Genomic DNA, 23,252 nt, shown 5'->3' on the forward strand with positions numbered 1-23,252 from the left:
ACAATATATAACAACAATAAAACTACAGCATGAAATGGGCAGTTTCTATGGTAATTCAACGGTAAGACTTTTTCTTCGTTTCCGCTGGATGTCGCCACCTAGCGACAACAGCGGCATTATGACAGGATGCGGTTACAGACTATGTAGAAGTGTAAAGGTTTTACATGTTTGTAAACACACCAAAGAACGTGATTCATGAGGAAAATGATGATATGCTTTTTAAAACAAGATTTACAACTCAAGCTTTCATCAAGTGACTTTCTGCATATTTTAATATTGATGATAATGTTGTTTGCCATGTTTGCAGTATTAGTAAAACTGAGCATAAAATAAATGTACCATAATTTGGTGTGCTATTATTGATGGAGATTAATCAGGGATCATTTCTGTGTCAAGATTTTTTTTAAGCGTTTCTGATGAGTCACGATTTATGGCCAACGCCTAAGGCCCCGCCCACTTCCCCGTACACAAACACCGAGATATGTGTTGCTAAAGTCGAGGCGGGCAGACTTGAAGTGGTGCTGAATTCATGTACAAAAATACAAGTGCCACTTTTTTACAAGTTCTCAGATTAAAAATACAGTACAGATTGAGAACTTGCTAAAAATCATGTGTTTCACACTCAAGTTTTGCAAAAGCTTCTGTAGAAGTGTTTTTAGCTTTTTAGTAAAAGTGTAAAAGTAGAGGTTTCAAAACACTGTGCAAAAACTTCCCTAAAACTATCCCTCCTTTACAACAGCCATTGTGACAAAGCAGCTTTATAGGGCGTCAGTGATGAGGGTGGCTGGGGTGGGGGGTGAGGGTCTGCCCAGGGCGTCAGAGATGGGGTGGGGGGTGAGGGTCTGCCCAGGGTGTCAGAGATGGGGTGGGGGTCTGGGGTGGGGGGTGAGGGTCTGCCCAGGGCGTCAGAGATGGGGTGGGGGTCTGGGGTGGGGGGTGAGGGTCTGCCCAGGGCGTCAGAGATGGGGTGGGGGTCTGGGGTGGGGGGTGAGGGTCTGCCCAGGGCGTCAGAGATGGGGTGGGGGGTGAGACCCAGAAAAGGGCATCAGATGGTGGGAGGAGCCACAGCAGCTGAGACTCAGTAAAATGACACCACTGGGTAGATGTACGGCGGCAGTGAGAGAGACGCGTCTAAATACCAACGTGTGTAAATTAGGGATGTGAAATGTGTAAGGGTGGACTGCAGATCTCGCTATGGCAACCAAAACAGGACCAAAGGAAACAGACTTGGGGGCTTTCTGGATCAGCACTCCGTCAACAAACTTGAGAATAGTGAACAACTTTAACAACTTTAAGGGCAAGCTGTTAAATACGCGTTCTGAAATATCTGTAAATTAAGGTGCAAATCATAATCATTTGTTGTTCAAAAGATATGCCTTGTTTTCCAATACTAAGAATTAAAGCAATAAGTAGTGTAATGTAGCCATGTGAGCATAGTAAAGAGATTTTACTCTTTTGCTCTGGCATTTTAAATATAAATATCATCACATGCATGAGTCTTAAGTCTTAAGATCTCTAACGAAGTTAGTACATGACTAACAATTATTAATACAGGGTTATAATGTTTTATTATATATTTTATATGTTTTATGTTATTTCATTGTAAACCGCAAAACATTTACATTTATGGCATTTAACAGACGCTCTTATCCAGAGGGACTTACAAAGTGCTTTGCATCCGATCACAGAATTCATCCTAGGAAATAGTACGGATAGGGCATATAGTGATCTAAACTAAGTGTTTTCCATTCTGTTCCATGCATAAGATATGCTGGAATGATCTGTGGTAATAAGACATTTCACTACAATGGTGCTATCCTCTTTGCAGCAGTCTGCTGGGCATCAGGGGAGGAAACACCAGGAAGCTCATCAAACTGATGAGGAAAGCCAGCTGAGTTCTGGGCCGCCCACTGGATGGTTTTGAGGAAGTGGTGGCAAGAAGGTCACACAACAAACTCACTTCTATACTAGACAACACATCACACCCTCTCCATGAGCTACTGGTCAGAGCACCTTTAGCAACAGACTCACCCAGCTCCACTGCAACAAAGATCGGTACAGGAGATCATTCATACCAACTGCGATCACGCTGTACAACAGCTCTCCACTGTGCCGGTCGTTATTGCACAACAATGACTAATCAGGTCCTGCTCAATTGCACTCAGTCTACACCAGCTGGTCTTTATAACATTCTGTTACTGAGCTCAGTCACTGCGCTTAGTTAAAACACTAGTACTTACTGCACTATTACGGCATAATACTCATGCCACTACCTTGCACATCAATCTCGTGTAATTTAGATATCTATTACTTTCATACTGTTATATTTAATATTTTTTTATTCTATTTAATCCTAGCTATATCATATATTCATTACTTCCGATACTTTAATATTGTTCTTGCTCTCTTTGTATCTGTGCTGCTGTAATATTTGACTTTCCCTCTGGGATTAATAAAGTCTACTCTAATCTAATCTACAATGGCATAGATTTGTTTTAATGGTTACATTTGGCTAAGAACATCTAAATAACACTCAACGTGTCAAATATCCACTCCCCATAGAGCTGTAGACTTCTGTCAACACATCTGATTCATTGCCCCACGCACATATTTTGACATGGTTAACATGATTTTTATTTGGTATTGTGACAGGGAACCTTCCCCCCCCCCCCAAAAAAAAATAACAGTGGAACTGTGGAAAAACATCAAAGGAATAAAATACTGCAAAACTACATTCTATTCGTTTGCAAAGATAACACACTTGGTCGAAAATATTTTTTAAAAAGATCCTGAGATTGTAATTGTTGACATAAATACAATTATATGACATGGCATAGCAAAGGCAGTGTTTATCAATAAAGGAAATAAATCAGGTTTTTTAAAAGTAGGATACAAAATTCCACTGTGCTGTGCGAGAAGCAGTCAGCACTACTACATTTGAGTTGGACACACCCCAGAAGATGAACACAGACCTCAGCTGTTTAGTCTAACTAGTTCATGGACGACTTTTACACTGTCGTGTGGTTTCTTTAACCAGCGGGGCTATGTGAATAAAGAAAACATTTTCTAAACAAAGCACAAACAACTAAATTAGGCCAGATCACACATTTAGAAATATTACAGTACACATTTAAAATCAGTGAGTAGCTTTTTGTAAATATACAGCAATGTAAAACTGACCAAGGCATTTTCTCTGAGGACCAAAAATCCAATTAGAAACATGGCAAAATCCAAAATGTTACTTTTCTGAATTTGATCAATCTGAATCATTGTTAGATTATCTTGAAAGGACTGGCTGTCCCAGCTAACTGACACAGAGCCTTTCAGGATAGACCACTAAGGAAATAGATAAACAAGATATTAATTTATTATAAAATCTCATCCCCACAATCATAAAAACATAATTTATTTAATCAAAAGCAAATCAATGTAGGTATTAAATATTAGTTAACCATCTACTGTAGCTGAAAATTTACAAATTATTTTTGCTTTATGTGAGCACACTACGCGCTATTAACAGACGCAAAAATAGCACCGACTTGAACTGAACTGAGGCTTTTGAACTCTCTTGCAGTGACTGTCAGTTAATCAATTAAATCAAGGCCACGTAAAGAGATGCCACAGAAGCTTGTTCGGTTAGTTATGTCAATCTGGTCAATCTCGCTCATTCTCTCCAGAATTTCTTATGATCTCTAGCTGACGGTAAACAGGCCCTGTATGGCCACACTGAGACAATAGTGCTTTGATAGCTGCAAATTCTGCAGGGAAACCATTTGAGACAGCAGCTTCTCTAATTATTCAATCATTTGTTTGTTTTAATAAGCCGGCTCACCACTGCGACCTCGTTTGTGTGAGCACCCAGCTTTCACTAACGTTACGTTACAACGTTCCCAACTTGACAACGGTTATCTTACACTGCGACAGACCACACACATGCCTCGTTTTTGTTTCTCTTGCCATTATTAAAGCCCTTTGTCAACCTTTACAAGTGTTTTCATGGTACTGCTCCTCTGTGTAGTCCTCAAACTCTGTCATCTGTTGAATAAAAACAACGAAGGCACAAACGTGAGGAAAATATGTAATGTAACAAATGTCTGCATGTACAAAACTAATTTTCCTCATGAAGAACAAGAGAGAGAAAGTTTGCAGGCGATGCATACTGGCAATGGATAAGTGACATTCTGCGATTTTTCATTGGTGTGCTAGGACACCATCATTATATAATCAGTACTGAAATAAAACTAAAAATTTGTTAAAATTTTTTCTTAAAAACTAAATGCTAAAGCAGCCTGACCGATCATTAACATCATTTTCATAATCAACTCCTATGCTCCCTAAATTGCTACATTTTTATACAGAAGAATCGAACATTCAAACACGTACAAGTGTGTGGGTTTGAAAGCCTGTACTGTATCTGTACCTCACTATATTGGGTACACCTACTGTATATTTGTACCCAACAGTCTGCCAAACTTTCTACAGTCATGTTTAAGTTGCATCTCCCCACTGCTGACACTGCTACCACACACTAAAGTCAGGACTGTGCCAGAATACACTGGCACGCTTTACTAACCTCCTGCAAAAACGACCCGGTTTTGATCTAAACACACACCCAAATGATGCCAAGATTAACTATCCTTTTTTAAACAAGGCATATTTGTGCAGAGAACAAGTCAGGTAACTTGATGTCCAAAGAACTAACCGACAGCTATGGAGTGAGTTTACTAACCGACAGCTACGGAGTGGGTTTACTAACCGACAGCTATTGAGTGGGTTTACTAACCGACAGCTACGGAGTGGGTTTACTAACCGACAGCTATTGAGTGGGTTTACTAACCGACAGCTATTGAGTGGGTTTACTAACCGACAGCTACGGAGTGGGTTTACTAACCGACAGCTACGGGGTGGGTTTACTAACCGACAGCTATGGAGTGGGTTTACTAACCGACAGCTACGGGGTGGGTTTACTAACCGACAGCTACGGGGTGGGTTTACTAACCGACAGCTACGGGGTGGGTTTACTAACCGACAGCTATGGAGTGAGTTTACTAACCGACAGCTATTGAGTGGGTTTACTAACCGACAGCTATGGAGTGGGTTTACTAACCGACAGCTACGGGGTGGGTTTACTAACCGACAGCTACGGAGTGGGTTTACTAACCGACAGCTACGGAGTGAGTTTACTAACCGACAGCTATGGAGTGGGTTTACTAACCGACAGCTACTGAGTGGGTTTACTAACCGACAGCTATTGAGTGGGTTTACTAACCGACAGCTACGGAGTGGGTTTACTAACCGACAGCTATTGAGTGGGTTTACTAACCGACAGCTACGGAGTGGGTTTACTAACCGACAGCTACGGAGTGAGTTTACTAACCGACAGCTATTGAGTGGGTTTACTAACCGACAGCTACGGAGTGGGTTTACTAACCGACAGCTATTGAGTGGGTTTACTAACCGACAGCTATTGAGTGGGTTTACTAACCGACAGCTACGGAGTGGGTTTACTAACCGACAGCTATTGAGTGGGTTTACTAACCGACAGCTATTGAGTGGGTTTACTAACCGACAGCTACGGAGTGGGTTTACTAACCGACAGCTACGGGGTGGGTTTACTAACCGACAGCTACGGGGTGGGTTTACTAACCGACAGCTACGGAGTGGGTTTACTAACCGACAGCTACGGAGTGGGTTTACTAACCGACAGCTATTGAGTGGGTTTACTAACCGACAGCTACGGAGTGGGTTTACTAACCGACAGCTACTGAGTGGGTTTACTAACCGACAGCTACTGAGTGGGTTTACTAACCGACAGCTACGGAGTGAGTTTACTAACCGACAGCTACGGAGTGAGTTTACTAACCGACAGCTACGGAGTGAGTTTACTAACCGACAGCTATTGAGTGGGTTTACTAACCGACAGCTATGGGGTGGGTTTACTAACCGACAGCTACGGAGTGAGTTTACTAACCGACAGCTATTGAGTGGGTTTACTAACCGACAGCTACGGAGTGGGTTTACTAACCGACAGCTATGGGGTGGGTTTACTAACCGACAGCTACGGAGTGAGTTTACTAACCGACAGCTATTGAGTGGGTTTACTAACCGACAGCTATTGAGTGGGTTTACTAACCGACAGCTATTGAGTGGGTTTACTAACCGACAGCTACGGAGTGAGTTTACTAACCGACAGCTATGGAGTGGGTTTACTAACCGACAGCTATGGGGTGGGTTTACTGATCACTTTATGTATCGAGATGTGTTTCTGTACCAGTGGAAGCAGCTGAGCGTCCACCGGTGTTCTTGATGTCCATAAAACTCAAATAGGCATCGTAAGCGAAGAGGAGTCCAGCGATCAGCCCGAACACCTGGAACAGAGAGGACAGACGGGTCACCTCCAAACTCCCAGTAGGTCACCTCCAAACTCCCAGTAGGTCACCTCCAAACTCCCAGTAGGTCACCTCCAAACTCCCAGTAGGTCAGCTTCATTAACCTGCACGGGTAAGGAGCAGGATACCACCGAAGCTGATGAAGCTTTGATGTTGTTATAATACACATGCGTGGTGTGGGAAGGCGAGGCAACTTTATTTATACAGCACCTTTCATACACACTGGCATTTCAAAGAGCTTTACACACACACAAAAAAAAAGAAAGAAGCTTATTATGACCCTTGGGAAGGTTGTTGCCAAAAAGTAAAACAAAGATTAAAAGATTTTTTTAGGAATAAAATGGAAATTAAATTTGAATGAAATGTTGAATCTAAAGTAAACCAATCAACAGAGGTGGTGGTCTGACCCCGCCTGCGATGCGAGCTCCGTCCCCCGATCCACCAGCCACGCAGAACAGGGCGGTGATGATGTAGAGCAGTGCACCAATCCCAGCCCGGCCGCAGTCCTACAAGAGACGTCACGACCAATCAGCCGCAATGCATTTACATCTGTGTGCCTATATTCGTTCACTACACTTGCGTATAGATGTGTCCTTTTCTCGATTTAAAACCGTTTAATTACTACTGTGGCAACACACGTAAATTCTATATCATAGATGTAACATGTTGTGGTCACGGATGTAGCATGAAGCTGTACAGGGTGTGAAGGCAAGATAACGTGGGTGTAGAGGTATGTCTGTTTTGGACCGGCCCCACTGTTTCAGAAAGCTGGAGAGATAATATGGTGCGGAGGAGTTTCTTACCGTCCAAAGCCAGTTGATAACGAGAAGCTGTTTGTCCAGCTCCATCATGAAGACGACAAAGAAGATGATCGCAAAGATCAAGCCACAGATAGGAACTGCTGAATAGCCTCCGTAGTGAGAGGCAGCGTAGCAGAAAAGCATGATGAAACTCAGGATCTACAGTGGAAAGAAAGAGAGGTAGAGAGAGAGAGAGAGAGAGAGAGAGAGAGAGGCAAGTTTAGCCTGTACTGTAATGTTGCTTACAAAATACTATTACAAAAATAAATAACTTAATGCATCACATCAATTTTATTTGGTGTTTTAGATATGACATTTTTTCTTATTATGATTTGAAATGTTTCAGTAACCGTTTTTTTTTTTTTTCTTTCATTTTACATTAGCTATATACTGACTTCTTCTGTTTGGCCTGCAGCCAAATTCCACTACCCACAAACTAACAGGGCCAACCATTTGTTGTTAACGGCCATGCTCCAAATTCCTCGTTTCCCTGGTAGTTTGGGAAGGCCATTAGGCTTCCCTCTTTTGCCCTTCTCACCCCCCCACCGGTCTGTGGTGCAGATAGAGGGGGGGGGGGGGGGGGGGGGGGGGCAGGGTTTGGGCTTGGCTTCACGTCATTCCACACCACACGCTAAAGCTGGGACTGGGTGAGCAAGAACCTTACAAGGTTTCAAACGAAGGACCCACAAGCTCAAGAATGCCTACAGGAGCCGAAACTATGGCACGTGATTACACGCTAAATTTGCTGCCAGCTCTCAGATTACCTCGTTTGTGTGGGTTCTATTTCTACGGATGGTATTTTAGCACTCTACCGTACGTCTCGCGAGGCATGGAAAGTTCTATACAGGCGGAGTGATGAATTATACATTATACGTGAGCAGTGATTCACATGAGGTACGTTCCTGCATTCACGGGTCTTTAATAAATGCTTCAGACCTGCTGCTCTGCCTTATGTAATAGTTACAACGGAACAAAGCTACCGTGTTTGCACTCGTTTTACTTGTATCATCAGGATCATAAAACACACCTCGATTCTGCGCAGGCTGGGCAGTGCCTCCACGGTCCCTGGTCAGGTTCCAAGAACTGCCTGCAAGTCACTGCCCACAACTCACCCTCCGTTGCTACAATAAACCCCAATCAACTAATCAAGCAGCAACCTGAAACTCCGAAGGAAATACATCTTTAGCTGCCTTCTGTTAGCAACCGAGCAGTTCACACTCCGCCCACATTCTTGTGCACATTTCGATCACTACTATCACTACTGGAACACGTCATCTTTGGCTTTCATTTTCACGCGTTATCAGCTGGTTAGCAAACATGGGAAGACTACTTAGTAGGGTCATAGGTCACCATCCAGACAGGTGAGGCACTGGTGCTGGTAGGTCACCATGTTGGCCCAACAGCTGCCCATCTAGACACCCCTGTCCTGGTCACTCTCTGAAGCTGCAGCTGTCATTGGGGATCCAGGCAGGCCAGACGTCTGCTCGTATTTTCTTCTGTGCTCTCTCCTGCTCCACAATATTTGTGGTTGAGCTATGCCCTCTGGAAGACATACAGGCTTACACTCAGATCAGTGGAAATTCAGTGTTTGGGCAATAGAACTGCTGCCTAGGCAATGCTGTCAACAAACTCGGTGTTGACTGAAACTCTTAACTCTGTCAAGTTACTGGCAATCAAAGGAGTGAAAAAAAACTTGAGGATGTGTGTCATCTTTCTTAGAAGCAACTCATGTAGGAGACCGTCCATGCACTCACACCCAGTGGACTTATATCTTACGGTACTTTGAGGAAGTCCAATGTTTCAGAATGCAGCAGACAACATTTCTGGTTTGAGCGACACTGGAACAAACGTTCTAGTTTTCCGCTTTATAGGCTGCTTTCATTTTCAAGTCAAGTATTCTGGGCTGGCTGAAAACAGCATTTTTCCTCCAAAGCAGCCAATGAGAGAACACGTGGAGAATTCTTCTCCACCCACTCTACTGAACTGTGGAGTCTTGCATGGGCTCACATCTGAATTACTGCCAACCTCTGTCTTTCAACAACCGCCTGTCTGGTCTCATTCTCCTTAGCTTGATTAACGCTCCACACGGTCAACACGCCATTTTAACCTACTAGAACACAACCATGGTAACATGTCACAGATTGGCAAAGGCCAATGGATCCAGAACCAGAGCCTCTTCAATTGGAATGGTATGTAGTAATGAGACAAGCACGAGACAGAAGTGAGATCTGAGAAATGTCAAGGCTTTTGTCCTGGAAAATGAATGTAAACATATTTTAACTCCGTGGAGCACTATTATACGTTGCATTTTAATCACTACTACTATTACAGTCTGTGTCTGAGAAAGACGAAAGGTAGTTGAGTTACTGGTAACATTAGCCTTTCAAAATCCACCACAAGTTTAAATGATTCTCAGTTGTACCAAAACAATCGGATCACATCAGATCGAATCTTGCTGAAATGCGAGACGAGCATTGATTAGTTGAGGACGAAATCCTTCTTGTACTCCACTAATAACAGACCAAAACAACGCATGCGTCCTGCTGCCAATCCAATAAACAACCCAACATGTTCCAAACCCAAACTGGTCAAACCTGAACAGGCTACACAACAATACTATGTGCAACTTACTTAAGAGCAACTTGGTCAACTCAAAGCTTTGAAAGATCAGCTTTGACATGGTTCTTGGAGCTCTCAGAAGGCCAGGCTAGGCCAGGCTAATAACCCCTGGGGCTGGGGGGCACGGGGGGGTGATGTAAGAAGCCTGTCCTCCCTCCCACCCATATGTATCAGAGCTTTATGAGTTGCGGGACTGGCACAAGCCGCCTCTGTCACACTCAGCGGCTGAGTGAACTCCAGTTAGCAGACAATGAGGCTCTATTCAGGCCTCCAGCCCTGCTGGCCCATGAAGAACAGGCACTAGTGAGAGACCAGCGCCCGCCCGTACCACACATACTAAACAGGGCCATGTGCAGCTGAACAGTCACCTGCTGAGGACATAAACAACCCATAAACAAGAACAACCGCAGAGCGACAAAAGTAACGCATGCACTCATAAAAGACAAGGATATGCATATGCGTGGAATATATGCATATTCATATATGCATATTCATATATGCATATTCATGTTCTGCTGCTATGAGGTCAGCGTGTGGACACGTGCACAAATACATCAAATACCACACCCACCCCTGATGGAAGCCCAAGAGCTCATGCACCCCCGGTGCTAAAGAACCCCCCCCCCAACGTCAACACGCTGCACACACATGCTTGTACAGTAGCCCATATGAGGACACGGTTATGAAAAGGGAGGACCCGCATGGCTCTTCAAGACTTTAGCTTGAGCAGTTTACTAGCCTGCAGTCCTCATTCCATCTGGGTGGGTGTGGCTGCTTTGTTTGTGTGTGGTGTTGCAAATTCACAACTCGCACAAACAGCACAGCTCTTGTGAGGGCCGTGAATGAAACGGCATGTCCGGCACCGCCATTTGGCAGGTGAACAGTGGCGGTTACGTTTACGTGGTTATGAACTAACTGCAGTCCGATTTATCCTTTTGAAGAGGCTCCCAAGGACCCCTCCCTGCTGCCGAGACATGTAAACCGATGTAATGCATGTGCTCGTAAACAAGAGGGCTCCAAGCAACAGCCCTGTGTGCTGGCATAGCAGCAAGCCAAGACAGACCAAGATACATCATAACGTCTGGGGACAGGTCCAGGTATGAAGCTCTGCTGTCATGTATAGGATATGTATTTAGCAATCACTCATTTTTACATTTACATTTTACGGCATTTGGCAGACGCCCTTATCCGGAGCGACTTACATTTTTATCTCATTTTTTTAATACAAGTGAGCAATTGAGGGTTAAGGGCCTTGCTCAGGGGCACCTCAGTCATGGCCTCTGGGAATCGAACCCACGATCCTCCGGTCACAGGACCAGTTCCCTGGCAGTCTAGCAGATATGGGAGTGTAGTTCTGAACTTCTTACTACACTCCCATATCTGGTAATTCTTACCAAAGAATGATATTACCAAACCCAAAAACAGCAACCAAGAATTGGTTTTAAAGTTTCAAAGCTCTACACACACAGAATGCACATTGAAGAAAATGATCCAAATGTTTTGCGGTGTAGAGACATACGTTTACGGTCCCTTGCATTCCTTTGAGAATGGAAAATACAGTTTTTGCAGATTTGGCATTTCTCTGCATCAGATCCTATTTAAAGCACTTCTTTTCCTGTCTAGAGGTTTCAACACAGCTGTGTGTGTATGCTCTATTCAGCCCAGATAGCGGACTGTCATGTGAGGACAGAGAGCTATACTCTGAACACTCTTTGTTGGTAATTTCACTGAAACTACACAAGTGTTATTTTAAGTGCAGATGCTTGCAACATTTGTTTGGATACATTTGGTCTTCCACATTATGTTTCAATGTTTTATAGAGCTGCAAAGCAGTGATGTGAAAACCACAGGAGGTCGGTGACCTGAGTAAATCGGGCAGGTGAGAAACTTACTGCCCTCTGAGCTTATGTCATTCACATTAGAGTCAGACCCCATCATGGTCTACACGCTGGTGTGGAGTGGAGTAGCACTTCAGATGCTACGAGTACTTCAACCATTATTGTACTCGTGTGTGTAGCCACGACTTTCTGTCGTAGTACGTGTGTGTGTGTGTGTGTGTGTGTACTGTATATATATAGTAATTACATGGCATTTATTAGACTGACGTCATCAAAGTCACTCTAATTGGTCAGTTTCCTCTGCAGAAAAAAAAAACAAAAACTAAAACCAAATTTAATATTGTAAAACTTATTTCATTTCGCTGGACCTTTAATCATTTTTCGACGGAGAGCCTAATAAACACGACGGAACTATATCGTGTGAAAGTCTCTTAATAGTGCAAACTAGAAACTTTTAAGGTGGCAAAACTTCATGGCATCAGCGGAGCTCATACAACTACAGCCAGCTGAAACACTCCCGATTTCCCAACGACTATTTCATTGTTCAGACAGCGGCGTGAAGGTCGGTTAAGTCCACCGACGGTACGCGGCCGAACTTACTATTTCCACAGCGAGGATGGTTCCTTTTCGAGTCCGTACGTAGGTCTTCAACCTCTCCACACAGTTGGCAGCGGCGCTGGGTTCCGTGTCTGCCATGCTGAAAGTCTTCAGATAGTCGACGCGCCCACCTGAGGACAACTTCAAACTCGAGACGAACCTAAACCTCCTTTTTGGACGAGGAAGTTTTCCAGACCCCAAACGAACTGGCTAGCGTAGCTGGAACACGACAGCAGCCGACGTGGGGAGCAGCTGTCCGCGGTTGAGCGCTGCGCGTCTGTGGGGGGGGAGACGACACTGCGCTGCTCGGAGGAGACGCAGCCCGGGCGGTGTCTCATATGGAGGGCGAGGACACGTGGTGCTGCCTTAAAAAAAACCCCATCTGTCGCTACACACATGAGCAGCAAAAATTATGAGATATCATTTTGTGAACTGTGAACATTTATACAGACACGCTTTTTGGCAAAAACTGTTTTTCCCCTCACAGGTAACTACTTAATTACACAGTCCAGAATAGTAAAAATAAATCTTCCTTTAGGGGAATTGAGGAATAAAAGTAAGCTTTAGGTTGACATTTCACATTATTCTTTTTAAATATGCTAGTGGCTAGTGATATATACGACGATAAAATGTATATTTCTCAGATATATTTTGGTCAGCATTCAAACAAACTTTAATATTGCCTATTAAACAACAATCGTAGCGTAATGACGTCCTCTAGTGGTTATTTAGCAGTCATGCATTTTTAAGCGGTTTAGTTATTACGTTAGATTTTATGCGTATATTTGCAGTGTCGTGGAGCAGTAGCCTAAATGTAAAGATTAAAGATGTACTAATTAAAGCCTTTATAAAATAAAAAAAATGTGCATAAAATGTGCACTTATTTTCTCTAACATCTCAGTATTAGCCCAGGGTCTACAAAAAAAGGAATGCCACCACCAGGTTGCTACTGACAATTAACACTTTATTAAACATGAAGAAAATACACTAAGGGAACATTCTTAAGCAGTGTGTTCAAAACTTTGAACAAACGGCTGAAGAATAAACCAGTCCCTCACGTTCATGGCTTTCATGATTAAGTGCATTAATATGTTTCAGCTACGCTGCTGTAACATTGATAAATGCATAAACTTTATCAGTCTAAAGGAACATGCAAACCTTGTATCCCAACACACAATATTCACCTTTTCATATCTTATTAGTGTATTTAAAATCCTAAACTTGGAACTCTCTAGAGTTTTTTTCTTTTCAGTGTGTGAATTTGACCATAAATGTTATGTATAAATCTATGAGAGAATGGATCTAAAGTATAACTAATGAGTGTGAACTTAAAAAAATGTTTGGACATTATACTCATTATTGCCATTTTAAAATAATATACAGTACATACAGTGGGAGGGCAGAGTTATATGGTCCAATTTATCATTCATCTCTCATTCACTTTTGATCTTAGAAATGCATATGAACCTGTGCCTTAGTGCATGTGATATCTGAGCTCCTCAATACAGTTATGTCAAACCAAACTTTTGATGGAGGCTAAGCTTTTTGTGTGTGTGTGTGTGTGTGTGTGTGTGTGTGTGTGTGTGTGTGCGTGTGTGCATGCGTGCGTGTATGTGTGTGTGTGTTGTTATGCTGCTGTGACATAATGAAAGTGAAGTTGAATTAAATGGAAGTGAAATGAATCACTGTGTGCTAAAGTCAAATACTGATAAGGTGTCCCATAAAATGTGACCAAAACGCTATTTAAGAGACTTTGTGTAATTAAGGAAAACTGGATCCATAAATCAGCCTGGATGCTTGTTTCTCAGGTGGGTAAACCTTTCCCGGTTTCTGTCCTTACACTCTCAAACTTTTCTTCCATTTCAACTTTCAAACTGCTCCTAACCTTTGCCCTCACTTTTTCTTGTCCATACTTTACACTTCTCTCATTTCTGAATTTTTTTTTTCCCAAATAAAATGAAAATGAAGTAAATTAATAAAGTCAACTCAGATGATGAAATTGGAATTATGAACTCAACCCATTTGGAATGTTTTGAACAATTAAAAATTTAGTGATAAACATGAAAGAGAGAAAAATCAAAATAATGTAAGAAAATACAAGCAAAATATGCTACTGAATTACCAAACAACCCGGGTGAGCACAGATGAATTCTTCTGTTTCTCAATTTAGAAACAGATTGATTATCACATCGATTATATATAATAATATAATTGCAATTCAATAGATCAATTATTCACAATATGGAGCTACTTAAATATATATGTTTTAACAAATATTTACACAGCACAGACAAACACATTCCTCCTTGTTTAATATTACTATCATTCATTCAAAATGTCTAACTCTAATTTAGTTTTTTGGTAGCACGTTCAAGTCTTTATAATAACAAGCATCTTCCTGGAGTTTTGCAGCAGAGAATTAAAAACAAAAAGGTAGAGGGCATATTTAAATTAGGGCCTCTGTTCCTCCTAGGTGCAAAACATTTTCTGTTTTGTATGTGAAATTAACTACCCTGTCCCAAACACCTGCATGTTCCCTTCCTATCTCCCTCCCTCCCTTAGGCTGTTCAAACAAGCAAACTAAGAACTGTGGCATTATGGGTATTAGGCTCCACAATTCCCGGTCACGTAACTGCCCTCTTCTCTGATCTGTGGGAGGAAGAAGGGAGAAGTTTGCCGACACAGCCGTGCACAAACACACATGAACTTGTTAATACTAATAAATGGTTGTGAGTATTTAAAGCCGAATGATTATTATATCACGGTGAAGAATGTTTCATCCTACAGTCCATGGATGATTAAATACAAGCACTTCCCACCATCTCAGTGCCAGGACACTCACCTGTACAGTCTACCATGCTGTGCGTACAAGCTCACATCTCGTTGGAGAAAGAGGTAGGCCCACCCTGCTCGTAGCCTCCCTGGCCATAGCTTCCTTCATAGCCCCCTTGTTGACCGTAGTCAGGCTGGTACCCACCCTGGGAGCCAGCGTAGGGGTCCTGCCCATAGCCTGCTATAACAAGATCAAGCAATAATTTGATCAATAATTTGATCACAATGCCACTCCATATCAAGCCGTCCCTTGTACCACTACTGAAGAAGTTATTTGTTTCACCGTTATCACAAATGACCACACGTAGCTTTAAACTGTTGAGAGGATGTGGCAACCCATTCAAACCATAATTTGTAGGATCACTGAAGACAAAACTGAACTGTCCAAGCAAGAAGCACGAGGCTGTTGGGAGTAGCCTTCCCCTCCCGCACCCCCCCCCCCCCCCCCCCCCCCCCCCCCCCCCCCCCCCCCCCTGGACCCGTTGCTCACCCTGGCCGTAGGACTCTGGTGCAGGCTGCTTCTCTGCCGAGGGTGCGTAGGTTCCAGAGAAGAGAGTGAGCCATCCGGTCTCCTTGAAGACGAACCAGAGGTTTCCTCCCCAGAGCACCAGGTTGCAGAACCCAAACGCCTGGAGGAGACAGAGCCAACGGTCCCATGAGTCACGTGTTCCTCACACCTTCTGGACCTGAGGCTTCTGATCAGCAAGGTGTTATTGCAGCAGCTTCAGCAACTGGCGGAACACTAACCACAGACGTGTTCAGGCCCGACATGACGGCCTCGTTGATTTCCCGACATCGGTTCTCCGTGTTCTCACAGGCAGAGATGAGTTCGATCACCTCGTCAGGGTCCGTGTACTCTTTCACGTCTGAGAGACCTTTGGCCCATGCCGCCGAACTCACCAGCCAGAAGAAGGTGAAAACAGCTGTCACCACAAAATCCTGAGGAGAAGACGGAACGCACCAGCACTATCATTCATCTACAACGTCTGTAAAGACATCTCTCCTACAGCAAGGCCTGCTGCATTAACGTCCTGTATTTATGCTCCATGAGGTCAGCGATTGAATTTTTCGAGAACATGGTGCTTCATGTTACTGCCATGACCATTTAGAGTGTCACTATATCTCCAGCAAGCACAAATAGATGAAAAATACTTACATTTATTACTTAGTCCATAATCATGGACATACATCTATTACTAATCCATAAACCAGCAACTCAACTAGATTTGTCAGAGTACAGTATTCTGTGGCCATCCACTGACTACATTTACACTATTACAATATAATGTGCACCATTCAACTATCCACGTGACAAGTGTTGACGAGTTGTGAAATACTAATAGCCACTCAGGAAAATCTGATGGATTGGAAGGTTGAGAGAGCAAGAACAGGATGAGCCATTGAGCAGGAGACCCACCACCTGTGCACCACGGTTACCCTCACGGTACTTCTCCAGGAGGAAGATGTAGACAGACAGGGCAGCCATGGAGTAGAGGAAGGAGAAGACGCCGATGGTGACGAAGAACTCGGCCGAAGACGAGGCGTCGCCCTCGAGGAAGAGACGCTCTGGTTCCGGACCCTTGCACGTCGGAGCATCGAACCACACCTGGTGTAGCCTGCCGCCGTATACAGACAGCGTGTGAGTGGGCGGAGTGGAGGGCGGGGCTTTGTTGTGTTGTGTCTGAATCTGAGGCAGTCAGCTTCTGGTCTTGGAGGGGTGGGCACTGTAGAATACCCATCCTTCACTTAGGGGATGAGCCAATCAGAGCCCCATGGGGACTAAGTGTTAGATTTAGTTTAATGCTCTAATTTGTCCATTGTGTAATTGACGGTAAGCAATTGAAAAATACACTATTTTTATATCTAGCCAGAAAATACACTTATATTCTTGCTTTCACTCATTTAGCACATGGCTAACAGCCTCACACTGACCGGGTGCTGTAGCGTGGATCAGTAGATTAGTGCAGCAGTGGCATGTGGAGATTAGAGTCTGGCTGTGTGGGAGGGGCCATGTGGGAGGGGGCGTGTGGAAGAGGGTGTGTGGGAGGGGCCTTTGGGGAGGGGCCATGAAGGATGGGCCATGGCGGAGGGACATGTGGGAGGGGCCATGGGGGAGGGGCGGTGTGGGAGGGGCCATGGGGGAGGGGCGGTGTGGGAGGGGCCATGGGGGAGGCCATGACCGCGAGGCTCTGACCTGAATGGGTAGGAGAACTCCACCTTGATGTTGAGGTCACTCTCTGAGCGGTTCTTGCACTCCACGCTCAGGCGAAAGACCCCAGAGTAAGAACCACAGGTGGAGAACGCAAAGATGGCAAAAAACTGACAGAGAGGAAGAGAAAGATGAGCAAACAAACTTTAAATAAAAACAAATAGAATCTGTTTGTAAAGTAAAAGACACCAGTTCATCAGATAGGGATCCATCCGCTGTACCTTCAGTGCTCATGCCAATCAATCAAAGACCCTCCCCCCATATCACCCAATCAGACCAATCAGAGCTCTCAATTAATATCACAATCACATACCATGCTTCATTACCCATTACCATGGAAACCAAGACACCAAGGTCTAAATCACTTGAACCAAGAGTCTACTTATGTCATATTATCTGTTCTGCTTATGAGTGACACACACACACACACACACACACACACATACACACACACACACACACACACTCCTGTCCTGCTGGCAGGTCTGATTGAAAGGAAAATCCGGCTATTAAAACTAAGGTGCTTCACCATCTGTCACTGAGCACACTGCACTGCTGCGTGCATCCACCCACCCCCACCTGCCCCCACCCGCCCCCCGCCACCCCCGCGCTCCACCCATGAGAACACACCTAACCACCTTGTTTCACACACAAGGGCACACAAGCTAGAGAAAACACCAAACGCCGTCCTGCCAGTCTGTCTTCCGCACCAGTTATCTTAAATAAATTGTTGAACTCAGCATGGCGTTAAAAATGGGCTGTTAACAGCTATAAGTGACTATAATTGCAGGGGGTGTACAGAGTGTGTGTGTGTGTGTGTGTGTGTGTATATGTGTGTGTGTGTGTGTGTGTGTATGTGTGTGTGTGTGTGTGTGTGTGAGTGTGTGTGAGTGTGAGTGTGTGTGACCCAAAATACCTCAGTCTTCACATGACCTAGTGGCCCATTTCTGCATTTTTACATAGTTTTCATTGTTTTATGATGGCAAATGAGATCTGTTCTGTGCCTTAATGCCATCACCATTTCTCTCATGATCACCGAAACTGAGCTTGGCACCTTGTTGCTATTGGTACAGTCTCAACAGGGAGGGAGCCGGTCCATATGGTCACCACAGAACCGAGCGCACACTGCTTCATAGTTCATAGATTAGTCCTGTATTTGTACATCTATGGAAGAGCATTAGGTTCAGAGAAACACACAAATGTGCTTCTGCCTGTACGATCATCACGGCTGCCTGTTGAACCCGACATTTGTTCGAGAAAAGGTTAATGTCAGCGGTACACAGCGACACTAACACAACACTTCCTCATGCCTGTGAGGCACAACTGAACCTGTGAATAAATTAAAACAAGTAAACAATAGACAATAATGATATTTTACAGCCGATGCAAAGTAAATAAAGAAATGGTGGAGTTCATGCTTTTGTTCATATGAAGAAACACTATACTTATCACACCGTTCCCTAAGACCTATCTGGTATCTCCGCCTTACAGGCAGAGGAACAGATACGTTGGAATGAGTAACAGAAAAGAAGAGATACTGCCTGCAAGGCAATATGACCATGGAGACAATGCTTCAGCTGCACAGATGCCATGGCGACGCTAGGTTCTATGGTTTCTATAGTGACGAGGAACACTGCACAGCTCACACCTCTGACTGTCACACAAACAAGCGCACATTCATGTTGACTGAGCTGCAAACATGCATGGTTCAGTTAAGAACCAGCTTATGAATAATTACTTGCTGGAGAAAAGAAGAGACGAACAATATTTATTCCATCATTCCACAACTACCTTATGTTGCTGTACCTGAAGCTTACATTAACACTGAAAGTCACTTCTTATTGTACAGTGTTTATATTTTGATGCAGAGAGAAACACTGATGTTTCTCTATTCCACATTTTACCCACAAAATCTACATGTGTGGATCTAGAAATAACAACAACTATCCCTTACAGTATTTTTCACACATACCATTCAAAATACTAAAGGGGAACATTTGTCTACATTTCTCTAAAAGCCCTTGCGCACACTTTGTGTGTGTGTGTGTGTGTGTGTGTGTGTGTGTGTGTGTGTGTTTGATACATATGTTATCCTCCTAACAAAACCAAGTAAGCTGTGGAAGCCACTGTAGAGGAAGCCATACAAGCGGTTCAGTTTCTGTCTGTGGGGAGATTCCCATTCAGAAACAATAGGAGCTTGTAGCAACAGATTTTTCAAGATTTTGTAATGAGATTTTTCTGCTTTATAAGACCATGATTAAAGAAACTCACAGCATAAAGAAACAAACTAAATATGCTTCTTTCAGTTCTTCTAACAAGAAGCTACTGACAAATGTGGGAAAGGCAAACATATAGTTCCACTTCATTCAGGATTTACATTCACATTTATGGGCACTTACCACTACCTGGTATTGCAAATAAAATATCGGCTCAAACTTAAATAACAGAAATTAAAAAACGATACCTAGAAGTGCAAATAAACTTAGACATAAATAAACACACAATGTAAAGGACATGGACAAGAAGTGGTATCTGCAGTGTTAGTGGTCATTTAAGTACTCAACAAACAGGTGAGTCTTCAGTCTACGTTTGAAGATCGCAAGAGACTCTGTAAACCAAACAGCTAGTGGAAGCTTTTCAGAGCCAGGAAGGAGAACAGTCTGGAGGTGTGTCCTCCATGAGACCTTTAAGCATGGTGTTTCAAGACGAGCCATACTAGAGATTTGGATTCGTGCTACAGACCGGGCGTAGTCATCATGTAGGGAGGGGCTAGTCCATTTTTGGCTTTGTAGGTAACCATGAAGGTTTTATGTTTGATGTGTGCTGCTACTGGAATCCAGGGAAGACGGCTCAGCAATGGAGTGACGTGTGAGAACTTGGGGAGATTGAAGACCCTGATCTGATGACCCGTTGAAAAAGACCCACCAATGAGGAGCTGCGCTAGTGCAGCTTTGAGATGACTAGAGACTGCACAAACACTTGAGTAGCTTCCTGAGAAAGAAAGGGTCGTATTCTCTGTATGTTGCAGAGGAGAAATCTGCAGGATCTGGTCAGATCTGAAACGTGTTTAGAAGGACAGCTGGTTGTCCAACATTACACCCAGACTTCCAGCAGCTTCTGATGGTGTTCACGACAGAAATGGTGAGGTCATTATGTGGGTTTGGGGTTTCTGGAAGGTACAGAAACCTAGGGTTTTACTAGGGTTGAGATTCAGGTGGTGAATGGTCATCCATGAGGTTTTTCCCGATTTTAATATAGAGTCAAACTTTTTATAAAGGATATTTTATAAAAGGATATAAACTTTTTATAATGTATATAAATGCATATTGAGCAGTATATTTATATAATCTGTTAACCCCTTTCTCTCCCTTTGTAGGAACTATGGAAGATTGTACCTGTTTCTCACGTCTCCATACGTACATAGAGAGGAACCCAAAAAAAGATTTAGCTGGATGCTATTTTCTGGAGTCTGAATGACTCACCGATCTTACGAAAACACTTGTGCGGCCTACACATGCTGTGTATTCCCACACTCAAAAATAATGTGGCCATAAATAATTAAATTCCCGCGGAGCACCTAGCATTCAGATGACATTCCGAGACATACACCATGCTAAATATAGATACCGTCTCTGGATGCAGGTTCGAAAAAACATAGTGAAGAAAGAAAACTGCGGACTGCGGATATCTGACGGTGACCGAAATCACGTGCGATTCCCCGCGCCTAGAGCGTTTATACGCGTCTATTCTCTATTCTTTATGTTTTTCTTAGTGGCTTTTTAATGCGCAAGGTCGCCAGGGCCCGACGTGTTCACGGTGTTCACGGTGACACTAGAGTGACGTTTTGGGGCAAGGCTCGCGCGTTTTGGGGCAAGGCTCGCGCATGACGCTCCCCGGTCAGCAGCGCGGAAAGTGGAAAACTGCAGCACACACCACGAGATGGCATCAAGTCGCTCTAGCTAAGAAAATAAACAAAATACCCCCTCCCCAACAAAAGAACAAAACACATAACACACACACACACATACACACACACACACACACACACACACACACACACACACACACACACACACACACACACACACAGGGCAGCAGCAAAGATTGGAAAGTTATTTGCTCAGTTACCTCCATATCATCGTGGCATGTGTGCATGTGCAAGTGTGTTTATATGTGTAAAGTTAGAGACTACTCATGAAAATGTACCGCTGACCTTACTTTTAAAACACTGTTATAAGCTGTTTTGTGCATGGAAATTCTACACAGTCTCGTATGCAACATTTTTTTATGATTAAAGAGACAGCAAATCAATCATACTCACCCATTGTAGAATTTTTATGAACCCTAAAGGCTGTTTGACAACGGTGAATTGTCCAGTAGCGACCAACTGCACCAAGATAACAACAGCAAAATCATTAACAACAAAACGTAAAGCATTTAACTCGCAAACTACGGTAGGATACAAACATGTAAACACCAGGTTAATCGGACTGGACAAACGGACAAAACGATCGATTTAATGTCGATTCCAGATACCGCTTATCGTTAACGAATCATTGCGACGTATTCAGGTTATTTCTTAAGGTGAAATACACCCTATTTCGAAATATTGTCCTTACATCGCCCTGGACGGCAGGCCCGGGGACTGGGCGCGCGCACCAGAGAGGAGAGGAAGACTCTCCAACAGAGGAGAGGAAGACTTGGCCAGCATTAGAATTAAGCAAAGCAGCTTAGCCGAACACACTTCCTCCGTGAAAATGCAAACGGCCAACTTTTGCTGGGTACAGCAAAAATAACGCTTGTAAATGCGACTAGACGTCCGTTGGGCAGGACGCCAGTGACCAGGGTCTGTGAGAGAATGCGGCACTAAAGAAAACCCACTGCGTTGTGGCATTGTCAGCAAAAACGTCCTGTTTGCATATATATATATATATATATATATATATATATATATATATATATATATATATATATATATATATATATACACACACACATATGCTCAATCTGTTATCTGTTTCCACTGTAAGCTTGAGTCATTGACCCCTCAAGGAAAGCCACCTTCAAAACAAAGAAAGGAACAGAAAACGTCAATGCTATTTACAAATGGACCGGGCACATTTGATCGTGCTAGGTAGAGGCGACCTCCGGAGAGAACCGTATACCTATTATTGCATCCACTCAGCGACCGCAGCAAAAACATACATATTGATATTAGAGCGTGCGTGTTCTGCAGGCTATAAATATTGTTTTTGGCTATACTTTTACGACATGTCTTCACCTGGGCAGGAACGCTGGGGCTAGTTCTCACCGAGCTATTTTGAGACCCGAACCCCCTACGTGCATGGCATCTGCAGTCCACAAGCATCAGCTGTTTATTCTGTTGCAGTTAAACATGCATCTGCGTTGCCCGCGCGACCCTGTCGCGCGCTCCGGTAACGCCACACCGGGTTCTCTGTGGCGATTCTCCGCTCAGCATCCTGCCATGACAAACGTGTCTACCATCCCTATATTTGCGGCACGACACGGTCCTGTGGCATTTTCCTCTATTTCATCCACCGCAGTAACATATTCAGTCCAAGTCTTTTAAAATCTAGCAATTTACATTCATGAATTCGACACCTTAAATGTAATGTCGTTTTGTCAAGACAGTAAGTGAACTGAGAGTCCTACCTGGTTGACAGTATCCATCTTAGTCGCCTGTTCAGTGATAAGAGGATTAGGCGAGCAGGGTGAGGTTGGCGTTACATCTGGTACAACCTACGCTGACTAGGTTAGAGATGAATACAGAGGGCCGCTAGGGGGCGCTGCGAGCACCACAGCTCTCTCCCCATGATAAACATCTCAGTGGCCTATAGTGTTTGTGTTCGGTTAATGTGCTTTATGTACAAATTTAGCACATTTGTTTAACCATGAGCATAATATGGCTAATGCTGTTTAGCCTTATCAGTAGCCTAAACGAAATCTT

At 43.7% G+C, this 23,252-nt stretch overlaps 2 protein-coding genes and 3 long non-coding RNA genes across 6 annotated transcripts in view; 3 read left to right on the forward strand and 2 right to left on the reverse strand.

The window, feature by feature from the left end:
- The window catches only part of LOC143493254 (uncharacterized), a 7,476-nt gene extending 4,803 nt beyond the window's left edge, over positions 1-2,673 (forward strand). The window contains exon 3 of the long non-coding RNA XR_013125366.1: positions 1,829-2,673. This is a non-coding gene — a long non-coding RNA (uncharacterized LOC143493254). The remainder of the gene's footprint in view (positions 1-1,828) is intronic.
- Positions 2,656-12,579, reverse strand: plp2b (proteolipid protein 2b). The gene is made up of 5 exons (XM_076991560.1): positions 12,247-12,579; positions 7,193-7,348; positions 6,797-6,895; positions 6,272-6,368; positions 2,656-4,035 (listed from the first exon to the last, which is right to left on the reverse strand). Exons 1-5 carry the CDS (start codon positions 12,340-12,342, stop codon positions 4,022-4,024), a joined length of 462 nt encoding a protein of 153 aa, XP_076847675.1. The 5' UTR covers positions 12,343-12,579; the 3' UTR covers positions 2,656-4,021.
- LOC143493255 (uncharacterized) lies at positions 10,576-13,564 on the forward strand. The gene is made up of 2 exons (XR_013125367.1): positions 10,576-10,905; positions 11,629-13,564. It is a non-coding gene; the product is annotated as an uncharacterized LOC143493255 (long non-coding RNA).
- Positions 13,187-23,081, reverse strand: sypb (synaptophysin b). Of its 2 annotated transcripts, none has more exons than XM_076991558.1 (8): positions 22,958-23,081; positions 21,606-21,671; positions 17,270-17,394; positions 16,493-16,691; positions 15,823-16,014; positions 15,566-15,704; positions 15,086-15,253; positions 13,187-14,892 (listed from the first exon to the last, which is right to left on the reverse strand). In XM_076991558.1, exons 1-7 carry the CDS (start codon positions 22,973-22,975, stop codon positions 15,117-15,119), a joined length of 876 nt encoding a protein of 291 aa, XP_076847673.1. In that variant the 5' UTR covers positions 22,976-23,081; the 3' UTR covers positions 13,187-14,892; positions 15,086-15,116. The 2 variants fall into 2 exon arrangements, with proteins under 2 accessions (XP_076847673.1, XP_076847672.1); XM_076991557.1 differs by having other exon boundaries at positions 15,086-15,256.
- On the forward strand, positions 20,062-21,252 carry LOC143493256 (uncharacterized). Its single transcript, XR_013125368.1, has 2 exons — positions 20,062-20,425; positions 20,661-21,252. It is a non-coding gene; the product is annotated as an uncharacterized LOC143493256 (long non-coding RNA).
- Positions 23,082-23,252: the final 171 nt, after the last annotated feature.

This window comes from Brachyhypopomus gauderio, unplaced genomic scaffold (assembly GCF_052324685.1).
Source record: "Brachyhypopomus gauderio isolate BG-103 unplaced genomic scaffold, BGAUD_0.2 sc83, whole genome shotgun sequence".
Taxonomy (NCBI): Eukaryota; Metazoa; Chordata; class Actinopteri; order Gymnotiformes; family Hypopomidae; genus Brachyhypopomus; species Brachyhypopomus gauderio.

Excerpts from the sequence above, each read along its gene's own strand:
- plp2b (XM_076991560.1), bottom strand. The coding sequence starts at position 12,342 with ATGGCAGACACGGAACCCAGCGCCGCTGCCAACTGTGTGGAGAGGTTG. Across the intron at positions 7,349-12,246 it reads CCATCCTCGCTGTGGAAATA|ATCCTGAGTTTCATCATGCT; the intron begins GTAAGTTCGGCC and ends TTTCCACTGTAG. Across the intron at positions 6,896-7,192 it reads TTATCAACTGGCTTTGGACG|GACTGCGGCCGGGCTGGGAT; the intron begins GTAAGAAACTCC and ends CGTCTCTTGTAG.
- sypb (XM_076991557.1), bottom strand. Across the intron at positions 16,015-16,492 it reads GTAACCGTGGTGCACAGGTG|GATTTTGTGGTGACAGCTGT; the intron begins GTGGGTCTCCTG and ends TCTTCTCCTCAG. Across the intron at positions 15,257-15,565 it reads ACCAGAGTCCTACGGCCAGG|CAGGCTATGGGCAGGACCCC; the intron begins GTGAGCAACGGG and ends ATCTTGTTATAG.